The 23,660-nt window shown below is 44.7% G+C and overlaps 1 protein-coding gene across 21 annotated transcripts in view; it reads right to left on the bottom strand.

Annotated features, from left to right (window-relative positions):
• Positions 1 to 23,660, bottom strand: part of CELF1 (CUGBP Elav-like family member 1) — a 95,430-nt gene that overhangs the window by 6,266 nt on the left and 65,504 nt on the right. For 9 of the 21 annotated variants that reach the window (XM_047775736.1, XM_047775752.1, XM_047775738.1 and 6 more), the window contains 12 exons: positions 23,372 to 23,559; positions 21,826 to 21,908; positions 20,857 to 20,905; positions 19,021 to 19,155; positions 18,381 to 18,460; positions 17,469 to 17,630; positions 14,004 to 14,079; positions 12,391 to 12,519; positions 11,421 to 11,534; positions 10,252 to 10,437; positions 8,406 to 8,549; positions 1,162 to 7,677 (listed from right to left, as the gene is read on the bottom strand). In XM_047775736.1, the coding sequence (XP_047631692.1) occupies positions 7,550 to 7,677; positions 8,406 to 8,549; positions 10,252 to 10,437; positions 11,421 to 11,534; positions 12,391 to 12,519; positions 14,004 to 14,079; positions 17,469 to 17,630; positions 18,381 to 18,460; positions 19,021 to 19,155; positions 20,857 to 20,905; positions 21,826 to 21,908; positions 23,372 to 23,559 (1,474 nt within the window). In that variant the 3' untranslated portion in view covers positions 1,162 to 7,549. Of the gene's footprint in view, positions 1 to 1,161; positions 7,678 to 8,405; positions 8,550 to 10,251; positions 10,438 to 11,420; positions 11,535 to 12,390; positions 12,520 to 14,003; positions 14,080 to 17,468; positions 17,631 to 18,380; positions 18,461 to 19,020; positions 19,156 to 20,856; positions 20,906 to 21,825; positions 21,909 to 23,371; positions 23,560 to 23,660 lie in introns of those variants that run through there. The other 12 variants (XM_047775737.1, XM_047775735.1, XM_047775746.1 and 9 more) reach the window with 12 other exon arrangements.

The raw sequence follows: 23,660 nt of genomic DNA, 5'->3' as shown, positions 1-23,660 counted from the left end.
GCTCGGATCCTGCATTGCTGTGGCTGTGGTGTAGGCTGGCAGTTGTAGCTCCAATTCAGTCCCTCGTCTGAGAACTTCCATATGCCATAGATGTAGCCCTAAAAAGCAAATAAATAAGTAAAATAAAAAAATAAAATGTGTACAAGGAAAAAACATAATAATATGAAATATTACATAATTATATAATAACCAGAAATATAATAATAACTGGTTATTTCTGGGGAGGGGTTAATGCTGCTTTTTTTTTTTTTTGCAACCCAATTTCTTTCAGTCTCAGTTTACTCATCTGTAAGATGGGAGTGTGAAGAATAGCAGCTCCCTCTCGGAGGTGTTACAAGGACTAGAGCACATAAGGTGTATGGAGTGTTTCCCACAGCACCAGGACAGTGGTTAACAGTCAAAACATTAGTTAGGACAATCAGTGCATAAACATTTCATGGGCTAGTACACAGTTCAGCTTCCACTGGGATATGCTACTGCAGGTACACCCCAGTAGCGGGACTCTGGGTGAGGAGGTTGAGGCCTAGCCCACACATAGGCCATGCTGGCTGGATGCCCCTGGATAGGCACCAGTTCATAAGGACCGGCCTCCTGGTCCAGGGGCTGACTGAATCCTCATTTCAAGAGGTCTGAGGCAGCCCAGGTACAAGAGTCATCTAGAATTACTGAGTAGTAAACCCAGAAAACCTCACAAATGCCCCTCTGCGATCTTGTTCTGAGGTCAGAATGATGGGGAAGGAGTGGTGAAGGCATAGAGAAGAGAGCTCCACGCTCTGGGCTTCTGTGCTGGTTGGCCGCCACCCCAAGCACAGAACTCCAAGCAGCCAGGGAAGGGACTTGCACACACTAGGCTGGGCCAGTTCTGCAGGGTGGCTGCTACTAAGAAAAAACACAAAAATGAAGGGTGCCAAAAGAAAATTTTAAGTGCCTCCCTATTATCGGGGTATTGAGAAGAATGCAGGATGACAGAGAAGGCAGTTTTCTCGGAGAAATCCCTTCCCCGCCCCCCCCCAGGAGTCCAGGGTGGTTCTGACACATACTGACTAGTACATCAAAACAAAACCATACCAGGGTGCCCACCCCTTGTTGGGGAATGCCACCAACCCCTCCAGCCACAAGGACCACAGCCCACCCCGGCAGTCAAACACTCCGAAGACAGCATCAGTTTTTCTCAAACAGTTTAATAGCAAATAAACAAAGGAAGGTACCACACTTGGCAGATACAAAATGACTTTTTGTCCGTGTGTCTGTGCAATTAAAACAGATTTAGGTTCCCCATTGGGACAAAAGGAAAAACACACAAAAAAGGAAGGAGAATCCTTTTAAACACATACTCCCTTGCTTCAAACAATTTTTTTTTCTTTTTTAATCCACTACACAAACTCTGTGATCAGGTCAGAAAAGCGATAAGGGCTCTTCTTGCCTTTTTTTTTTTTTTAAACCATTAAAGTAAAATCCATAATTTTCTACATAGTACAACACAATTTCACACAAAAAAGACATTTTCTTTTGCAAATCAAAACAGGAAAGAAAGGAAAAGCTCAAACAAGGTAAAGAAAAAGCATTTCTACGGCTGAATCACGACTTTGAGTTGATTGAATCCCGTTTGTTGCTGCAAGAACAGACTGTGCGTTTGGTCATAGTGGCAATTTTTTTTTCTCTTCACATTGTGAAATCACTTTACATTGTTTTCTAGTAGAAAAGGCAAAAAACTGTACAAAACCCCTAGTGTTAAATACAACGTTTGTACCAATAAAAAACTCACACAGGTTTGTCTCCAAAATGTAAAGTTTCTTTTTTTTTTTCTTTTTAAATTATTCACAAAAAGCAGCTGGAAATCAGAAAGGCAGCTGCCGCTCCAGGGTCTCAAATCCATTAAAACCACCACAGAACAATTAAAACAATCAGAGAGAGAAAAGGAAAAGGAAACAATGTCCAACGTTTGGCATTTGGTTTTATCCACAGGTTTTCCCAGAGCTCCTCTTGGAATTGAAAGCAAAATATCTTGGCAAACACGGGTTCTGAATACACAGGAAGGGGAGCCTCAGCGCTTCTGCCAACAGAGGCAGCTCTGTGCAGTCAGACTGTGGGGTGCACGGCAGTCTCGCTCAGGCTGGGGTTCCTGGCCTCGTTCCATCCAATCACCCCTTCCAAGAAATTAAGCAGCCTACCATTCATGGGGCCATTTGGCCACCCTCTCCTCCTAGAAAGAGTGGCCCCAAGCATAGTACTAGGCAACCTGCTGGGTCCCAGAGCAGAAGTTCTGCTGGGATCCATTCCTTCATCAACCCCAGCATGGATGATGCTAACAGTGCTTCTACCTTCCCCACCCCCCACCCCAGACCCTCGGCTAGCCCTCTCCACCCTTCCCTGACAATCCTACTTCCCAGCTCTCTCACCCACCAGCAGCTCAGGCCTGGGTGGGATCTATCCCCAACTCCTCCCTCTGCAACCTCTTACCTCCACAGACCCATCCTGTGACCTCTCACCTCCTCTGGCCTCTCCCTCTGCCATTCACATTCTTACTCAAGTCCCTAAGACCCTGAGGCTGGATGGTGCCACAAGAGAGGAGGGCAAGTTCCCCTCAGGGAACCAAGGAACTAGCTTGCCTGGCACCCAGGGACAGTAGCTATTTGGCTCTTCACCTGATTTAAAAAAAAAAAAAAAAAAAAAAATCAATCCCCGCCCTTACCCCCACCCCACTAGCTAAGCAAGAGCAGAGCTGTGGTGAAGAGCCAGTGTGGGGTGGCTGGTGCCCAGGGCTGTAAACAGTGTGAAGACTGTAGTATTGTGCTTGTCACCTAGGAAAAGCGCTGGCAGGTGTGGGGCCGCTTAGTGCACAGACGGCTTCCTCGAGTGGTTAAGAACACCCTCTTCACTCGGGGCCGAGGGATGCTCACTACCCCTAACGCGCTAAGCCTTTCATCCACCCACAGCCACCTTCTGGGTTCTATCTCTGCTCCTCGGGCCTTTCTGGACCCCCTTCCCTCCCGTCTCTGAGCAGAGCAGCCGGCCTCCTGGAGGCCCCGCCGAGGCCTGGAGGCTGTATGAGGTGACAGTCTAAGTGCACAGGCAGACGCTCTAAGGGCAATAGAGGAGGAAGTTGCCACTTCAAAATAAAACAATACAATCTCGAAAAAAAAAAAATCAACCCCACAACAATTTAAAACAGCTTCTTTGAAACCCTTTTAAATCGGTCAGTTTTTGCACAAACTATAGAAAACAGAGAGGTGAAGGTGATATTTACGAAGGTGTGAAGAAACAGCAGGAAACATGCAAAACTTGTTTTTTCTGGGCATAATCTTAGTAGGAAAAGAAAAAATTCAAAACAAGAACACAAAAACAATACAAAAACAAAAAAAATCAAAGCATCACATTTTGCTGTGGAGACTGTAGGAACAAGCATGGAGGTGGGCATGGTGGAGCTGAAGGGAAGGGGCCAGAGGGGTCTGCACACCCCTGCAGGGTCGCTACAGGGGAGAACCACAAAAGAAAAAGAAAAAGAAAAAGGGCTGGCTGGGGCCCAAACTGCAGCCGGCGGTCAAGAAGGCAAAGGGTTTCAGGTGTTTTCTGCAGTTGAGAACTCAGAAAAACAAAAATAGGATCACATGCGGTCTCCTCAAGCCCCACAAACTATATCAGCAAAATGTGCTCAGGAGCCTCAAAGGTTTTAGTGACATCTTTTATTTCATTGTTTACTTCAAAGTTGTCTTTAAAACTAAGCACACAGAGAAACGAAGCCTAGAAATGGACTGGCTGTGTGTTCACAGAAATACAAACACCACGCGGTATGTGCTAGTAGGGCTGCTCTGAAGACAATTACAAAGAATTGGAATCACAAAATCAAGTGGTTATCTTATGAAGTTCTAGAAAAATAGATTTTTTATATTCAAATGCAAGTTTAAATATTTCCCCTTCAGCAGTCGTTCTAGCAAAACCAATTTGGCAGCACAAAAGAAAAAAAAAGGAAAGAAAAAAGAAAACAAAGAAAGAAACAAACATAATAAAAATACACATCAGCATCAAAGATCAACACAAGGTCAAAGGTGAGAGTTCAAGCATCAGAGAAGCTGAAGAGACAGGGATTTGGACGATGTACTTGACGCCACATCGACATGCTTTAGGCACAACGATGAACAAACGGCAGGAATCTAGAAAAAAAAACAAACCAGAAAGAGGGAGACCCACTGAGTTACACAGAGCAATACATCCAAACAAAGAGAGAGAGAACAGGAACACTCACTGTGCACAGCCCTGAAATGAGGAGGCGGGGGCGCGGGGGGTGGGGGTAATGACAGGAACTTGTGCACATGCTAACAATGGACACAGGGAAAAGTCAAAAAAGGACATGGAGGACACCAAGAAAACATCCAACTGCCAGAGACAGAAGGGAACCTAAGGCTTGGATTTCCCTAGAAGCGCCTAAATGTGTCCAAAAAGGTCTCCGGTGGAGCAGAGCCTCAGCCTCTCCCCGACTCCTGGTCAAGACTCCAGGAGCAAGTGGAAGCTGCTGGCTGGGGTGGGGAGAATTCTTTAGCGGAGAGGGCCAGGATTTCTCCTCAGTACTAGGGGACGGCCCCTTGTTCCCAGAAATCCAAGCTCTTAGCTTCCTCCCAGGCCCTGGCCACTCATGTGGGACCCAGGAAACAATGTCTGGCTGCATTCAAGGCAAATTAATTTCATGATGAAACCCAAGTAAGAAACAAAACCACAGCAGAAATCACATTTATGTGAGTGAAACCCCCACACAACAGAAAAGGATTGCTTAAGACTTGACTGCAAGTCTCCACTCTCCCAGCTGAACCCTTTCACACCGTAAGACTTGTAGGGAAGCAGCTTCTTCACAAAACCATCTTTGGCCTGGGGAGAGAACTGTGCTCAAGGGCAGCACTGCTGTGTGAATCCACTGGGCAGTGGATGAGAGAACAGAGAGAAACGCCTGGGCTCATCAGCTGGCCGCTGCGGCAGCCCAGGGCCCTGCTGAGGTGCACGCTCCTTTTAGTAACAAAACCCACAAACAGGTATGAAACCTCGGGGTGGGTATCAAAGGCGACTGATCACACCTTTATCCTTCATGTTAACAGGAAAGGGGTTTTCATACAGTCCCAGAGCCCAGGACAAATCCATGTAAAAATAACAGTGAAATAGGGGAGGAGGGCGAGAAAGCGGAGAAAGTGGTAAGAGTGGCGTTCTGGGCTTTGGAAACCCCCCCCCCCGATGGCCAAGGAGGAAGACAGAACAGAAGGTTAGCGGTCACAGCACCGGCAGCACCCTGGGGAGCACAGCTCTCTCCTCTGCCAATTCACAGCATTAACTCCTTCCCCCTCTGGCAGATTAGCTGGGCTGCAAAGGGCCACAGAAAGTCAGTAGTTTCAATCATACACAGCACCCTGTGTGTACAACAATCACATTCTGGATTCTACAAAATCCTGGCCTTTTCCAGAGATATAATTTAGGTAATAAATATTCTCCACCCCGGAGCTGTATAAAACTTCTATAAAAATAGAAACGACATTCTTGGTTCCAGCTGGTTGGGATTCAGAACAGCGCCTCCCCAACCTAGCATTTTTTTCTTTTTTTGTTTTCTTTTTTCTTTTTTCTTTTTATTTTTATTTTTTTTGCATTTATTTAAAAAATCCCATCATGACCCTGGAAGCCTTTGGAACAGTTTTATCCTTGAAACACAGGACACATTTCTCCCAGTGCGCAGAATTCAAGTTTACGTGGTTCAGCTTAAGAAGGATGTTTCATGTTTCTTAGAGGACAACAGACCCAGTTATCACTATGAGAAGGGAACAGCTGTCCCAGTTTCAATGGGATAATCCAACACCACCAACTATGTGTACAACGTCAAGACGGTCAATCCTTGTCTGTGGCCCAAATGGACAGCATGACAAGGACAGAGTCCCCACCTGACTTAATAGCAAACCAACCCCTTTAATCTCATCTGCTGCTAGGGACCAGGACTGATGCTAGTGAGGTTAAGACCTCAGGGACCCAGTCCCTGGCCTTGGCTAAGAGTCACATCCTAACAGGGCCACCTCTGCCCAGGTGCACATTCCCAACAGCAGAACCTTTCTGGTTCTCCACCCCAGCAGCCTTTCTTGGAGCAAAGGCAGAGCCCAAAGGCTGTATGGGTCAGAGGCAAGAGCTGGAGTGAGACCTGTGGGAGGCAGCAGGGAGCTAACTGTAAGCATGAGGACACAATTAAACACGGCAATACTGAGGTAAATGAACACTAAATCCATATGGAAGCTGTAAACGTCCTGTTGTCTCCTCTGTCGCCAAGAGCAGGAGATGGGCTGGAGTGGTCAGAAGAGGGGCCTGCCTCGTTGGGAACACTACATCTGGGATACCTCAACCAAGGAGGCAAACAAGCATGGATTTCTTAACCCTTCTAAGTACAAAAGTGCGTGCACTGGCACATGCAGCACTGGCTTAAAGGGACCTTCTGATTCAGGTACAGCAAGAAGCAGGCTCCTCCTCCCCTGACTCGATGGCTTTTGATCACTCTGCTCAGGGGAGGTGCTCCCTTCAGCTCGATACGATAAGCCCTTCTTGGATATACCCTCCTAAGAAAACTGTGGCTGGGATGGGAGTGACATTCTTTGCTGTGCTCAACTACAAAAAAGGAAACCAAACAATGTCTTCCCTAGAGGCCTTCTTTAAAGGAACCTGGTAGAAATGGGCCGCTGTCTAATAGTTTGGTGTTGAAATAAACTAAATATGACCTTGTTGACCGGCTGCTTCTTCCTAACAGCCAACAGCCAAGCAGGGCCAATCCATCACCCATGGCTGGCTGGGAAAGCTGCTAAGAGGTGATGTACCCCTGCTTTTTGCATATGTCAGGCTAATTTAACAGGTGCTATATTTCCAGAGAATTGTTAGCCCCTATTTAGGAAAAAAGGGGCAGAAACCCTAGATAAGAATCTAAAAAATAGGTGGCAAGAACTCGGTATTTCCACAGAAGGCAGCCATGGAGGAGTTTTAGCCACCAGCCCCCAAGGCCCTTGGGTGTCAAGTCACTCTCACTCTCCAAAGCCAACCCCACCTTCTCCCCACCCCAAAGCTCCTGGATGTCAGTCATCCTTTCACCCACTCTCGCACTCAAGATTCTGGGGGCCAGTTTTTCGTTTCACTCAGTCCTCTCTCTTGGGGTAGTTGGGGGAAAATTCTGCTGTTCTTTTTTAATGTTTCTCCATCCCCTGTCCTCCCCCAGGGCAGCATGATGTTGGTCCTTCTCAACACACACTGGTTACAAACACAGCAAACTTTAAATAAAGAAAAAAAAAAAAAAAAAAACTCAGGATATGGCACCTAAACTCCAAAGTAAAACACTGGAAACCAAAGCACAAACTTGTCCTCTGTATGAAGCGAAATTCCCACAGAAGGCAGTAGCCGAGTCTTCAGGGCAAGCTGTGCCTGCGAGAGTGGCAGGGATCAGGGTCCAGGGCTGTCAACACACAGCCTTAGGGCTTCGAATCATTAAGGGTGCTCCTCCCCCACTTACCAGAAGACCCTCTCACTCCAGTCTCAGAGGGGAGCACGCTCAGTAGGGCTTGCTGTCATTCTTCGAACGTTTGAGCTGCACTTTAAGCCGCTTCATGCCAATCTGAAAGCCGTTCATGGACTGGATGGCAGCTTGAGCAGAAACAGGATTGTCATAACTTACAAAACCTGTGTGTCCAAGCAGAAACCTAGGTGAGGGACATAATGAGGCAAGGAGATTCTAGGCCCCCTTACATAAGAGACAGCTTATGAGCTTAGTCTCAAATCCCAACTTCTCTCAGTAGGGATGAGAATTCTTGAAATTATACCACATGAAATAAATCAAGTTCCTAGTAACATCACCATACCACCTTAAAGTTTTTTGGCCAAGCCATTTCCATACATTATTATTATTATTTCTTTTAAACTTTGGAGTGATGGTGTAGGTAGAGGTCACCATTCCCACTATAGAAATGAAAAAACTGGGAGTTCCCGTCGTGGCTCAGTGGTTAACGAATCCGACTAGGAACCGTGAGGTTTCGGGTTCGGTCCCTGGCCTTGCTCAGTGGGTTAAGTATCTGCCATTGCTGTGAGCTGTGGTGTAGGTCGCAGACACGGCTCGGATCCTGCATTCTTGTGGCTCTGGTGCAGGCCGGCGGCTACAGCTCCGATTTGACCCCTAGCCTGGGAACCTCCATGTGCTGTGTGAGCGACCCTAGAAAAGTCAAAAAGACAACCCCCCCCCCCAAAAAAAAGAAACGAAAAAACTGAGGCTCAAAAAGAGGTAATGTAATCTACCCCAAAGCTAATATAAACCCAAACACAAACTCAGCTCTTTCTGCTATTAGTCCCTTCTCTTTCTTTCTCACTGGTAAAAATACATAACCGTCCCGACACCAGAAGAGAAGCCAACATACCAAAACACTTGCTCAGGTTTGTCTGCTTGTCTATAAAAACCTTGGCAGACACGACATTCCCAAAGGGCATAAACATCTGCAGCAGATCCTGGTCTCCAAACTCCTGGGGCAGGTGGTAGATGAACAGGTTGGCTCCTTCGGGACCTTCAAAATTCCCAGTGATTGAAAAGGTATCAGTGTCAAGCACATTCATCCCCCTGCACTGTCTCTCAATCCACCTGTGTTAAAACTCCTAGCATTCCCATAGGCAGAAATGCAGCTGAAGAACTAAACAGAGTCTCCACATACACCGCAATGAACAAAGGTTCCGTCCCTCTTTCCTGTTCATTCTCATGCTCTGTCTCTTTGATGGAGGTTAGAATTCGACCGTGTGGGGGAAATGTTGTGCTGTGACAATAAAGTAGGCAGGTTTGCACAAACAGCAATAAAACCAGAGACTGGAGGCTTGTAGAGGAACAAGAGAAAAGGAGGTAGAAAGAGATTACAAATAAAACAGGTTTCAAAATTGTACCCATAGGGACAGCAAAGAGACTGGTAGTTGCCAGAGGCAGGTGCAAGCAGGGAGTGACTAGAGAGGGACATGAGGGAATTTCTAGGGGTGACAAAAGTCGTCTACATCTAGGGTGGTGGTTGCATGACCATGCGTGTTCATCAGAGTTCAGAGAGATCCCCCAAACGGTGAACTTTACCATATGTAAACTGAGCCTCAATAAAAATTCTATTTTAAAAATGTGCCTGTGATTAACACTACGCTGAAATACTATTGTTCTTTTCTTCAATCACTTACACTCAACAATTTCTTAACCGAAGAAGAGCTTTATTACAATTTGGTCCAGCCAGTCTCCAGCACCCTGGCCTTCCTGCTGCTGTTAAACACGTATGGAACACTGCTGCCTCAGGGCATCTGCACTTGCTATTCCTCTGCGCTCATCAATCTTCTTCCTCTAGATATGCCCATGGCTCCCTTCCTTAAGGTCTCTATTACAACATCAACTCAGAGAGACCTCCTTCTCTATGTAAAATACTATCTTCCTGGCACTCTCTATCCCTCTTTCCTGTTCATCACTCTTTAGAGAACCATTTGGGACGCCTCATGCTTTTGTTTACTGTCTGTCTCCATAGTTTAATCAGTTTCTTTACAACCACATCCTAGGGCACATAAGTGCCCAATTTCAGAGCAGGTGAAGAGATACTGCACAAGACTCCTTGCTGCTAAAGCAAGAGAAGATACTTGCCTTTTTCCTACATTAGTGCTTAAATCCTGCTAGCTCCTGGTTATGAAAACCCAAGCAATTATGAGCACAGAGATGTCAGCAGGACTTTCTATTCATACAAACCACTTTTAAGCCTTTTCTGCCTAGAAAGCCTCTCCTCCATTTATGTCAAAGCTCATACTTCCCATTCCATCAACCCACGGGCTGTAACTCTGTCTCATCATCCTTCAGTTTGTCCTCAATTAGGAAAAACGTAGATCAGAAAGAGAGGAAAATGACAAATGACAGAGCTAAAAGGGACACTTAGAAGATATCCTCTGACAGATTTACAACCCTCAGAGAAACTTCCCAACAAAAAGAGATTGCCAAATGGTGCCAGACACTATAAGGTCAGTATGTTTCTTATCTAAAAACTGCAACCCAGGAGAGTGTACAGAGGTTCTGATTTGAGTCACATCCAGAAAACATTCCAAAAACTGAAAACACAGTTTCTCAATCTACCCTTGACACTGACAAAAAGAAGTGTTGACTCGACCACCTAAATGGCTCTCCTGGCCTTTGCCCTGCCTTTCGGTGCTGGTGCAGATGGAGCAACCTCCCTGCCCCTGGCTGCAGTTTCCCTTGGCACTCACCTTCCTTCTGGCTTCCAGCAGCACCAATGCTCTGCTGCGTCAACAGGTTCTGGTTGTACAGAGTTGGGAGCGCCGCCGCAGCATATTGCTGGATCCCCGAGTAGGCCTGTGTGAGAGCCTCCATGGTGCTCCCAGTGCCATTGGAAAGGCCACTGCTGCCCAGGCCACCATTTAAAGCGGCCATCCCTTGGGGTGCAGGGTGGGGGGAAAATACGGTTAATAGATTGGAAAGACTCAACTGATGCCAAAGTCCTCCCTTCCATCTCCTTCTCAGCTTCTCCCTGAGGAGGAATATCCAATTGAGTGGTCAGATTTCAGGACACCCACCAGGTCTTGTGGCTAGTGTGGGCATTTCAAAAATGCCACAGCCATTATCTTCTTCCAACCTGCGCAAGAAGTGATACTAGTTACACAGGACTTGCCCAATTTTCTCTTTGGCTTTGCCGTATTTTCTCACAAAGAGCTGGAATGTGGAAAGTCCCAGAGTGGGAAATAAAAGGAGTGCATGGAGTCTATGACAAGATGTGGGCAAATCCGACCATCAAAATCACAGCTAACATTTATTGAGTACCTACTAAATGCCAGACACTGTACTAAATAATGTGGTCAGCACTTTACCTAGGGTCTCACCTAATTTCCTTTTTTCTTTGTTTTTTTAGGGCCACACCCAAGGCATATGGAGGTTCTCAGGCCAGGGGTCAAATTGGAGCTGTAGCCACTGGCCCACGCCACAGCCACAACACCACCAGATCTGAGCCACGTCTGTGACTTACACCACAGCTCATGGCAACGCCGGATCTTTAATCCACTGCGTCCTCATGGATACTAGTCAGATTTGTTTCCACTGAGCCACGATGGGAACTCCTCACCTAATTTCTTAATAACCCTCAAAGTATTCTACTCTTACTTCACTGATGAGGAAATGATTTTAGAAGGGAGTCTTAAGTTACAGCTAGTTAAAGGGCAGAGATAGGATTTAACTCAGGTCTGTCTCAAAATCCCATAACTTCACTTGGTCACCCCAATCATTCTTTTTTTTCTCATTTAAAAAATTTTTTTATTAGAGTCGATTTCACTCCAATCAGTCTAACAGTGCCCCTACTTGGGTTGTTTAAAATGTGCTACCTGCACAAAAAGTAGCTTGATGACATCCAGGGACTGGCCCTCACCTGCCAAAGAGCTGACGTTGAGGCCTGCTGTTGCTCCAGCTAATGTCTGCAGGGCTCCAAGGGAGGCAATGGGGTTGACAGAGCTGCTGCTGCTGGAGCTTGGTGAGGACCCTGCTATCAGAAGTCCATGAGTTAAACACAAACCAATACTTGCCTTCTCATATCGACAGGAAGCAAAATACAAGCATGATATCACACTCAAGTATTTGCTTTGTAAAGAGGTGTTCAGTTACTGAATTTTTTTTTTTTTTTAGGTCTTTTCGCTATTTCTTGGGCCGCTCCCACGGCATATGGAGGTTCTCAGGCTAGGGGTCGAATCAGAGCTGTGGCCGCCGGCCTACGCCAGAGCCACAGCAACACAGGATCCGGGCCGCGTCTGCAACCTACACCACAGCTCACGGCAATGCCGGATCATTAACCCACTGAGCAAGGGTAGGGACGGGACCCGCAACCTCATGGTTCCTAGTCGGGTTCGTTAACCACTGCGCCACGACGGGAACTCCAGTTACTGATTTTGACAACTGTCCCTGTAGGACAGAGAGGCAAGGGATGATTACAGCAAACTTAAAATGATGAAATTTCTAAGTCAGAAGATGACATTTGAAAAAAAAATTTATTTCTTAGGGCCATGCTTCGAAGCTCCCAGGCGAGGGGGTTGAATGAATCAGAGCTGCGACTAAGGCCTATACCACAGCCAGAGCAATGCTGGATCCAAGCTCCCACCACCTACACCACAGCTTGTGGCAATGCCAGATCCAAAAGCCAGTGAGTAAGGCCAGGGATCGAACCCAAATCCTCACAGAGACTGTCAGGTCCCTAACCCACTGAGCCACAACAGGAACTCCTGACATTTTATGGTTCATGATCTGACCCCTTTAGAAATGGGTGTTAGCAACTGTCCAGAATGATACACCCCTCTCTTGGGATTCTGCCCAAGGCACACAAGGGCACACTGGCCCTACATGCTTACCTGAACTGGTGAGTACGCTGAGGGGACTGCTGGATGTAGTGAGAGCATTGGTACCACTTGGTGTGTTCTGAGCTGCACTAGCTGCTGCAGCTAGTGCAGCCAAATTCTGTAACTGCATTGCATTTAACCCTGAAACATCCAAAACAAGAGATCAGCCAGCAGATAGGGATGACTCACATCCACTCCAGCAATGACAGTGCACTCTGGCAAAAGGCTGGCCCCAAAGAGGAACTGTTCTGATAAGCCTTACAGGCAACCCTACAGGGCTCTAAAAAGAGCCAGATATCACTCAACTCATTATGAAACTTGACAACATTTCCTCAGATAAGAGATACCTAATCCAATAGTGTGCCAGCCCAAGTGAGCATTAATAAAGGGATGGACAACTGGGAAATCAGGTAAGAGGGCTGGATTCTGCGGTCCACCATGGGGCCAGGTATCTAAGAGAAAAACAATATCCAACCCTTTGGCAGAGAACGAGTCTACATCTGAGCCCATCACTCATACTTTATAGGGGATTTGTTCTCTGCAAGTGGAGGTGAACAAGCAGAAAATGTAGCAGAGATCCAGAAAGCCACGGAGGAAAAACAGGGGAATACATGTGAAAACAGCAATAGGAGAAAGAATAAAGGGGAAAAAAACAAACAAACAAACAAAAAAACCACCCCTTGAATAGCAGATTAATCACCAGAAGAGAGAAAAGGAAAAGACTTCCAAGCAGAGTCTAGGCAACACAGGTATAAGGAGAGCAAGAAATAGGAACTACTCTGACATCCATTTACTAGATAACGAAAGGGAGGATGATGGGGGTGGAAAATTAATGAGAAGGAAAAGGCTACAACACAGATTTATAATCTGACAATTTGCCAGAAACACAGCAAACTCTGAGTTCCTGGGACAAAATGAACGAAACCACCACCAAACTTTTTCAAAGGGGCACAACACAGTTCGCCTCAGGCTGGCCCTTCCTCACAAACACTTGCTACCCTTCTCCCCTGTAAGTGGCAGAGGCAGGAAGCTCTGAAATGGGCCCCCGCCCTACCCCCTCAACTCTTCTGACAGCCCCTGCCTCAGGCTTGTCCGTGGAGCCTCCTTTTGTTATAAACTCAGGTGTTTCATCAATTAAGGTTTTCATGCATATTAATACCAACAAATGGTAATTCACCTAAGAAATAATATGTGTAAGACAATAAACTAACTGGGTTCTAGCACCTTCAGGGTAAGCCATATGCAAAGAAGCTGTCTTAGTCTCTTCCTCAGAGTCACTGAAGAAGTCACTTTATTATGGAAATGTCAGGGCTGCTGTAACTTTCTCTTGATCAAAATGGCTGCAGGTCCAAAGAGCTCTGCTCCTCCACCTTCCACCTCCTTAATAGAAACTTAAATGGGTGGGGGGCAGCAGACAACCTGAGAGCAATCTGGCATCAACAACCAAAAAAGCCACCTTCTAGACACAAGGTAGTTGAATCCTCAGATAGTCTTATGTCAAATTTATGTAAAGAGTAGAAAAAAAATTTTTTTTCTTGCACAAACGGTACAAAACTCTGAGAATGCTGTTAGCTGGGTCTGCTGGTCAGGCTGCTGCTGCTCCTCTGTAGCAGTGAAACACTCACCTCCCATTGGGTGGAGGCTGCTCAGGGTGTTGAGGTTCCCAGAGGAGGCAGTCTGCTGAAGGAGCTGCAAATAAAGCTAGACATTACACCAAAAAACAGAACAAGAGTGAGAGTGAGGGCTGGTTCTGCATCTGGGATAACTCTACAGCACAGCAAAGCGAGAGTGCAGAGGCCCCCAGAGAGAAGAAAGTTGAAGACAAGAACCCAAGCCAACACAATATAAACATGAGGCTTATGACTGCACAGGACAACACAATAAAGCTAAAGCCCAGCCCAGAAGACAGTTGTGTTCACTGAGTACTAAGCCAGGCTTGAGTCCCTGGTAACAGAATGCAGCACAGCAGAGGACAGAGGCAGAGCAGAGAACTAAGCTCCATTCAAGCAGCCATGCAGTCCACTGTGATGAGTGTCTGCATATGCATTTCTAGTTCCTAAATTCTCCCAAATTCTCCTTGCTTAGGTCCATACATCTTATTTTGTAGGTTTTCTTATGGAGACCTAATTTTTCTACTTCACACAACTTTCTTTTTTCTTTCCCCCACTGTACAGCATGGGGACGAAGTTACACATACATGTAGACATGATTTTTTTCTCCCATTGTCGTGTTGTGATGTACACACAACTATTTAATATTATATTTAAAATATTAAACCTGACTGTTTCAGGGTATTTCTTGGAGTCATTCTTTACCAGTCACAATAAATTTGTGACTAAATCAATCTCACCATGACTAGAATACAAATTCACCTAGTCCCATTTATCTCACTGTTGCAGATGATCAAATGATTGGTGGATCAATCCATGTCCATTCGGCATACATTCTATTTCAATGGCTGTTCCATAACAAAACAAGAGAACCTGCCCATGAGCTTATGGATCTCCATGACTTTACTCTCTACATAAGCCAATCACAAGCTCCATCTAACTAATTTGCTAAAACCTTTTGTTCCATTCAATCACTGTTCCTTATGTGCAGCTGGTATTCATAAGCCAATCACAAGCTCCATCTAATTTGCTAAAACCTTTTGTTCCATTCAATCACTGTTCCTTATGTGCAGCTGGTATTCTTGTTCCTAGATCCTTTATTTAATCTGTTATCCATTCCTATAAACATATGACCTGGTTCCTCTGTTATCATGAATCTCTCTAGTCTGTATGCATATCAGGACGTCTACAAACCTCCAGAAATAGAATGAAAAAATGCACATACACAGAAGTTTTACCACCTTCTCAAAGGGGTCCACAACTTCTCAAAGTTTATGAACTACTGCTCTAGTTTCGAGTTTACATCTTCCGGAAAGAACCTTCTAGGAAAGAACCTTCTAATTAATGATGATGTACTATCACTTACACAGTCCATTCGCACTCACGTCTTCATTTTTGTCTTCTTAAATACCTTGGGCAATGTGTTCAGTTCCAACTGGTGGACTGTGCGTACTGTACCTGGCACTTCATTTCCTTCCTAAATGATAACAGCTCTTAGGGCTGAGACGGTGTCTAATTTAAACAGAGAGACCATGGCTCTCAACGTATACCATCATGCGTCTGGCTGGATGTGGCAGTTACAACAAAAGGGGGAGTCTTCCCTAAAAGAAGGCTCCAAAAACTCTCTAACAAAAGCAAGTGGACATTGTAGAGATAATTTTCAAAGCATTATCATTTTGGCAAACTAAAATCTAAATTTTCTCAACTTGTAAGCAAGATTCTAGCACTGAGGTGCAATTTAATCCATAGAAATGTAACAACTTTTTGAAATACTGCTGAGGATAAACTGGGATTTCTTCTAACATTTTATAGACATGGAGACCAAAGGGCATTATATTAGCCAAAACCCAGTACTGGCGGATAGAAATCAATGCCTTTCTTCTGTTTCCATATAAAACAGTATTTTAAAAAGGATGAGGATTGGGAGTTCCCACTGTGGATCAGCAGAAACAAATCCCACTAGTATCCATGAGGACGAGAGTCCAATCTCTGGCTTTGCTCAGTGGGTTAAGGATCCAGCATTGCCGTGAGCTGTGGTGTAGGTCACAGATGCAGCTTGGATCTGGCACTGCTGTTGCTGTGGTGCTGGCCAGCAGCTGTAGCTCTGATCTGACCCCTAGACTGGGAACTTCCATATTCCATGAGTGCAGTCCTAAAAAAGCAGGGAGAGAAAAAAAAAGAGGAAGAGGAGTAAATGACTATAATTACTCCTATGTGAATATATATTTTTTTAATCTTTTCTTTTTTTAGGGCTGCACTAGCGGCATTTGGAGGTTCCCAGGCTAGGGGTTGAATTGGAATTGCAGCCACCAGCTTACACCACAACTACAGCAACACCAGATCCAAGCCACATCTGCAACCTACACCACAGCTCATGGCAAAGCTGGATTCTCAACCCACTGAGTGAAGCCAGAGATTGAACCTGCAAACCTCATGGTTCCTAGTTGGACTTGTTATCGCTGCGCCACTACGGGAACTCCCAATATTCATTTAATAATAGCCATGTTAATCTCTTGATCTCTCAATCAGCAAAAACATTTATCATACTCTTCAGAGAAGACTCAATGAGGATTTTATTTTATTTTATTTTATTTTTTTTTAGGGCCACACCTGCAGCATATGGACATTCCCAGGCTAGGGCAAGAATTGGGAGTTGCAGCTGCCAGCCTAGGCCACAGCCATAGCAACACCAGATCCAAGCTGCACCTGTGACCTACACCCCAGCCCATGACATGCCAGATCCTTAGCCCACTAAGTGAGGTCAGGGATAGAACCCGAGACCTCATGGATACTAGTTGGGTTCATTACCACTGGGCCACAATGGGAACTCCTAAATGAGAATTTTAATGATCCCCCCTTTATATCTAGAAAAAGATATGAAATAAGATATTTGATAAAATTAATACTCCCTCAAATTTTTTTTCTTGGGGGCAGAGATACATGAGATGTTAATCTTTTTTTTTTCCTTTAATTTTTTTCCTTCATTTTGCAACCACACTTGGGGCATAAGGAAGTTCCCAGTTTAGGGGTCGAATTGGAGCCGCAGCTGCTGGCCTATGCCACAGCTACTGCGACAATGGATCCAAGCCACATTTATGACATATGCTGCAGTTTGTGGTAATGCCGGATCCTTAACCCACTAAGCCAAACCAGGGATCGAACCCACATGCTCACAGACACTATTTGGGTTCTTAACCCATTAAGCCACATTGGGAACTCCTCTAAATATTATTATTAGTACATCAGGATTTCACTTTAATTATAACAGAAGCTCAAGACAAACAAAGATGTGTGACCAGAGACAAAGAGGAAAAGAGAGACAGAGACACTAATACGACAAAGAATATTGCCCTGCCTGAATTTCTGTGTAAGATTTTGATATGCTAAAAGTTGTGAATGTCATTTGTTAGCTAGGGACAGCAGAAGAAGAAACAGCTGGGAGCTTGCACAGTCTGCAGAAAGCAAACCACAAAGACTCACTGCTAAATACTGGGGTCCAAGAGTATTTAGACCAGCAAGGTTCCCCCACACAGACGCTGCACTGATTTGCTGCATCTGCTGCTGGAGCTGCTGGGCCATTCTCTTCTGTTCTTTGTCCTTCTGGGTATCAGCAAATTTTACCACCATGGGGGATGAGCAACCCTATGAAAACACCAAAACCAAAGGGTCAAACTCTTCCTTCTGGGTGAAGAGAAAATCCTCCTTTCTAGTGACATACAGACTGAATTCTAATTTCATTCACTGCCAAAAGATCATCTTCCTGATAGACACAAGTGGCAAAAGAAAATTTAAAAAGGTAACTAGGAGTTCCCGTCGTGGCGCAGTGGTTAACAAATCCGACTAGGAACCATGAGGTTGCGGGTTCGGTCCCTGCCCTTGCTCAGTGGGTTAACGATCCGGCGTTGCCATGAGCTGTGGTGTAGGTTGCAGACGTGGCTCGGATCCCGAGTTGCTGTGGCTCTGGCGTAGGCCGGTGGCTACAGCTCCGATTCAACCCCTAGCCTGGGAACCTCCATATGCCGTGGGAGCGGCCCAAGAAATAGCAACAACAACAACAACAACAACAAAAAAAAGACAAAAGACAAAAAAAAAATAAAAAAATAAAAAGGTAACTAGCTTCACTATGCTAATACTATTTTAAAAAACGTATTTATTTTCTGGCTGTACCCATGAAATGCAGAAGTCCTTAGGCCAGAGAATGAACCCAAGCCACAGCAGTGATAATGCTCAATCCCTAATCGCTAGGCCACCAGGAAATTCTACAATATGCTAATTTTTAAACTTTAATATGCTTGGCCTGCTTAACTTTTAGGGACAATCAAATGCACATGCTCTGGCCTTTGATGGCCAACTGTCCTAGCACTTTCCCCCTTTCATTCAACTGCCCCTTACCTCCATGGTCTGTGCTTGGTGCATTGCCTTGATAGCCGTCTGTGCCATGGCTCTTGTTGTAAAAGTCACAAATGCACACCCTGGCAAAAGAAAAGTCAATAAAAGGGGGGAGGGGGAGAAGAAGAGTCAATAACTCATCCATTCATTTGTTTAATTATTTATCTGTCTGACATTTACTGAGCACCTACTATGTGCCCAAGCACAGTTCTTGCCTTCAGAAGTTCATGATCTAATAAAGAAAACAGATGTGCTACTAGAGGGTATATACGCTTTAATGAAAAACCAGGGAAGCACAAAGAAGAGAGAAAGTGCTTAAGGGATAAAGGAGGAATCATATTCTCTAGTTTCTCTCGTGAAAAAAGTGTTTCCACTTTGCATGAAGACCCTCCCCAAAGACAAAACAGAATTTTAATACCTGAAATTAAGTGCAGAATGTAGACGCCTCGGGGGACTGGGAGAATACAAAAGCAATCAATTGACAGGGGGAGTCATTATGGGAGCTAGATATACAAACCAAGCCAACCCTCTCCATCCATGACAGGGCCACCGTGGCTAGAGTCACCAGTTTCCACTGGTGCAATTAAAAGGAGACTCCAAACTTAAGATGAGTACTTTTTTAAAGCCTAAAAAATGTACCCACCTCGGCTCAGGCCATCAGGTCCTCTCAATATCCGGCATTCTTCAATCTGCCCAAATGAAGAGAACATGACTCGGATGTCATTTTCAGTGCACTTCTTGGAAATCATACCAATAAACAGCTTCCTGTCTTCCACTGCTAAGAGAATAAAACACAAAAGGCTTGAACATTATTACTACAAGAGGTAGTGTAGCAAAGAGCTCTGTGCCTTTACACCATGTCTCACAAATTTTAAGATACATTTTTTTTTTCATTAATTTAGCACCTCCTCTTATAATCGATGGTATCTTAAAATTGTAACTGGAAGTACTGAGATGAAAAACAGTAGCTTTGTGAACTTGTGAAAGTTACTTAACCATTCTGTGCCTATTTCCTCATGTGATTTAGTTGAGGTTACTTCAAAAGTAGCTATAAGGTATTAAATGCAAAGTACTCAGCATGGGAGTTTCCGTCATGGCTCAGTGGTTAGCAAATTCGACTAGGAACCATGAGGTTACGGGTTTGATTCCTGGCCTCGCTCAGTGGGTTAAGGATCTGGCGTTGCCGTGAGCTGTGGGGTAGGTCGCAGACGTGGCTCAGATCCTGCACTGCTGTGGCTTTGGCGAAGGCCAGCGGCTACAGCTCCGATTAGACCCCTAGCCTGGGAACCTCCATATGCCACAGGTGTGGCCCTAAAAGGACAAAAGACGAAAAAAAAAAAAAATACTCAGCATCTTGCCTAGCACTTAGCAAAGTTAGCTTTTTTTTTTTGTCTTTTTGCCATTTCTTGGGCCGCTCCCGCGGCATATGGAGGTTCCCAGGCTAGGGGTTTTAATCGAAGCTGTAGCCGCCAGCCTACGCCAGAGCCACAGCAACACGGGATCCGAGCCGCGTCTGCGACCTACACCACAGCTCATGGCAATGCCGGATCCTTAACCCACTGAGCAAGGGCAACCTCATGGTTCCCAGTCGGATTCGTTTACCATTGTGCCACGACAGGAACTCCAAAGTTAGCTCTTATTAGCAATACTATTGTACCAAAGAAGGGCAAGTTTTCACACTTTATTGATATGACAAGAATGTAACTGTCCACTTTCATTTTTTGATTATTCTCTGAAAGACTAAGTTTTTCTTCTTAACTTGTTCAGTTCCCCTCCTCACCCTGTTCATAAGAAAGTATACTGATCAAAGGCATTCCAGTTCACTCTAAAATGTTTTTGTAATGTTTCCCTGTCAACTCTTTTTTTTTTTTTTTGTCTTTTTAGGGCTGCGCTCACGGCATATGGAGGTTCCTAGGCTAGGGGTCGAATTGGAGCTGTAGCTGCTGGCCTCTGCCCACAACAATGGGGGATCTGAGCTACGTCTGTGACCTACACCACAGCTCATGGCAACAGTGGATCCTTAACCCACTAAGCAAGGCCAGGGATCAAACCTGCATTCTCATGGATACTAGTCAGATTCACTTCTGCTGAGCCATGAGGGGAACTCCCATTTTCAATTTTAAAATAAGTAAGCTGCAGGGATGTAAAGTATAGTATGGTGACTACAGTTAATACTGTATTGCGTGTTTGAAAGTTAAGAAAGTACATCTTAAAAGTTCTCATAACAAGAAAAATATACTTTTAGTAACAATGGTGCTGGATGTTAACTAGACTTACTGTAGTGTCATTTCACAAAACAGACAAATATCAAATCATTAAGTGTATATCTGAAACTAACAAATTATATGTCAATTATATATACCTCAATTTCAACAACAAAAGATTAACTAGAGCACAATACAATCCAAATGCCATGACAACAACAGCAAATACCCTAAGAAGAAACCTTATAAGGGGAGGTCTTTAAATGTCTGCTTACCATTGTTCTTCTCACTGTCAGCAGGTTTCATCTGTATAGGATGATGCATCTGAAAAAGAAAACACATCAATATAATCACTATACACACTGAAGGCATTCAGAAACATAAATGAAGCTTCTAAAGGAAATACCAAAACTAGAGCCTTAAGAATAGTCTTTGAACTCAATGCCTGTGTTGTTAACTCCCCCTAACAAAAATATCAAAACAGAATGTGAATCAAGGAGTCAAAATTTGGAAGTTCCTATTGTGGCTCAGCAGTAACGGGCCCGACTAGTATCCATAAGGACTTGGGTTCAATCCCTGGGCCTGCTCAGTAGGTCAGGGATCCAGTGTTGCTGTAAGCTGTGGTGTAGGTTCACAGGTGCAGCTCAGATCTGCTGTTGCTGTGGCTCTAGTGGAGGCCAGAAATTGTACCTCCGATTCTACCCCTAGCCAGGGAACTTCCACGTTCTGCAGATGTGGCCCTAAAAAGCAAAAAAAAAAAAAAAAAAAAAAAAGGTCAAAACTCGAACTTCTCATTGTGGCTCAGAAGGTTAAAGACCTGACATTTTTCCCATGAGGATGTGGGTTTCATCCTTGTCTGACTCAACGGGTTAAGAATCTGGTGTTGCTGCAAGCCAGAGTGTAGGTTGCAGATGCAGCTCGGATCCGGTGTTGCTGTGGCTGTGGCGTAGCTGCAGCTCTGATTCGACCTCTGGTGTGGGAACTTCCATCTGCCACACATGGAACTTCCATATGCCATAGGTGCAGCTGTAAAAAGCAAAAAGAGGAAAAAAAAAAGATCAAAACTCCCTTGGCTGAGAGAGAATTATTTTCGGCCTATCTTTGAAACATTTCCTTTATGCTGTCCTTTGCATCAATTCCTGTGGTAGTCACCCTTTCCCCAAAATGGTTTTCAGTGTGTCTGAAATGTATGTTTCATGTGTCAAAACCACCACAGTTCCACTTGCTAATAGGAACCTTCTTACCCCTGGGAGGACTTTCATGTTGTGAAGAGCATTCTGAGCTTCTAATGCAGCTTTTCGGGTGTAAAATGTAACAAAACAGCACCCTGCAATAAACAACATTTCAGGAAATCAAACCACCACCACTGCCATCCAATCCACCCTAGGTAGCGTCCTGGGCAAGAGAACTCCGCTACAAACCAGATAGGCAGAGGCCCTGTACTCTTGCAGCCTGGAGCCTACTAGAAAATCTTTCTTTCTCAGAACAAGCTTTACCTTGTAGCCAATTTCTACTAGATGTCTCAAACATAATTATAATTTATTAAGTTACAAAATGACTTAAGGAGTTCCTGTCATGGCGGTGCAGTGGAAACAAATCCACTAGGAACCATGAGGTTTCGGGTTCGATCCCTGGCCTCGCCCAGTGGGCTAAGGATCTGGCACTGCCGTGAGCTGTGTGTGGTGTAGGTCGCAGACACGGCTTGGATCCTGCATTGCTGTGGCTGTGGCACAGGCCGGCAGCTATAACTCCTATTCAACCCCTAGCTTGGGAACCTCCATATGTGCAGAAGCAGCCCTAAAAAGACAAAAAGACTACAAAAAAAAAAAAGACTTAAGAACCTCATAATAACTTTTTTTGGATTCTTCTTGGTTCTCATCAAATAAAATTACATGTCTAACAGCATAGGGCACTTGACTGAGGAGACCTTGTGCTCTGTATCTTTACTGGGGATAGAAGGGGTGAAGTATGTCTTATAAATCTTGGGCCCACAGTGCCACAAAATACAATATAGGTTCCTTTCAAAATCACTCTGCAATTAAGATTTTTAAATCACTATGTTACATTGCCATTCATTCCCAGAAACTATAATACTTCATGTATTTGGTTAACTATGCCACAGAGAAAATAACTCTTCAGCTTCTAGATCCTCTGCTGTTAACTTGGTTTCAAACATGACAATCATGCTTGCGCACATCTACACTTCGACCAGCTTTCCAAGAAAATTACTTTGAAATGAGTCATTTTGGATGTCTGTACACAGGGGCAAAGCAAACGCATTATCAACTATCAGTTCCATTAAACATCTACTCTGCTGGGTATTTCTAGAAACACCTTGCTTGTCTCCCGTTCATTTTGTAGCCTACAACAAACAGGTCACCTACCAACAAGTCCTTCTTAGCTGCTAAGCCATCCCGGAAAGCCTCTGTAACGCTAACAGAAACCTAGGTACCTGGAGAGTCTTCCTCTTTGCACATAACCTAGCCAAAATACTGAAGAAAACCTTACATGGTTGATTTACTTCACCTTTTTGTCACTGCATTCCCAAGGCCAAATGAGACATACATATAAGCCTATCTCCTGAATTTAGAGATCTGGAAAAAGACTGCCCAAGACCCAATTTACAAATTATCCTCATGATGTCATGTTTAAACTTAAGTGTGTCTGGGCTGGGAGATAAGCTACATTAAGAGCACAGGGTTTTCCCCCCTATATAACCACCAGAGCATTCAGGCAGTGACAGAGAGCATGCACACGACTGAAAACACATACAAAATTCAAAGCCCTTACCTTTGCTCTGAGGAGGGTTTTGGCTCCTATCCCTTAGGACGTTGATTTCATACACAGCACCATACTGTTCAAAGAGTTCCCTCAAGTCCTTCTCAGACCAGGTCCTCGGAACCTGGCCCACAAACATCTTGATAGCATCAAGATCTGGTTGGTCTGGGTGGTCCAGGGTGCCGTTCATTTTCTTTGAGCTGTGTAAAATAAAATAAAACTTCTATTTTGTAATCATGTTGCTTCTCAGAGAGAGTCTTCTTTTCTTTAAAGGTCTCAACTACTTCCTGAAAAAGTAGGG

This window comes from Phacochoerus africanus, chromosome 4 (assembly GCF_016906955.1).
Source record: "Phacochoerus africanus isolate WHEZ1 chromosome 4, ROS_Pafr_v1, whole genome shotgun sequence".
In the NCBI taxonomy this organism is placed as follows: Eukaryota; Metazoa; Chordata; class Mammalia; order Artiodactyla; family Suidae; genus Phacochoerus; species Phacochoerus africanus.
Note: the sequence above shows the minus strand (reverse complement) of the source record. Positions and strands in the feature narration are given on the sequence as shown.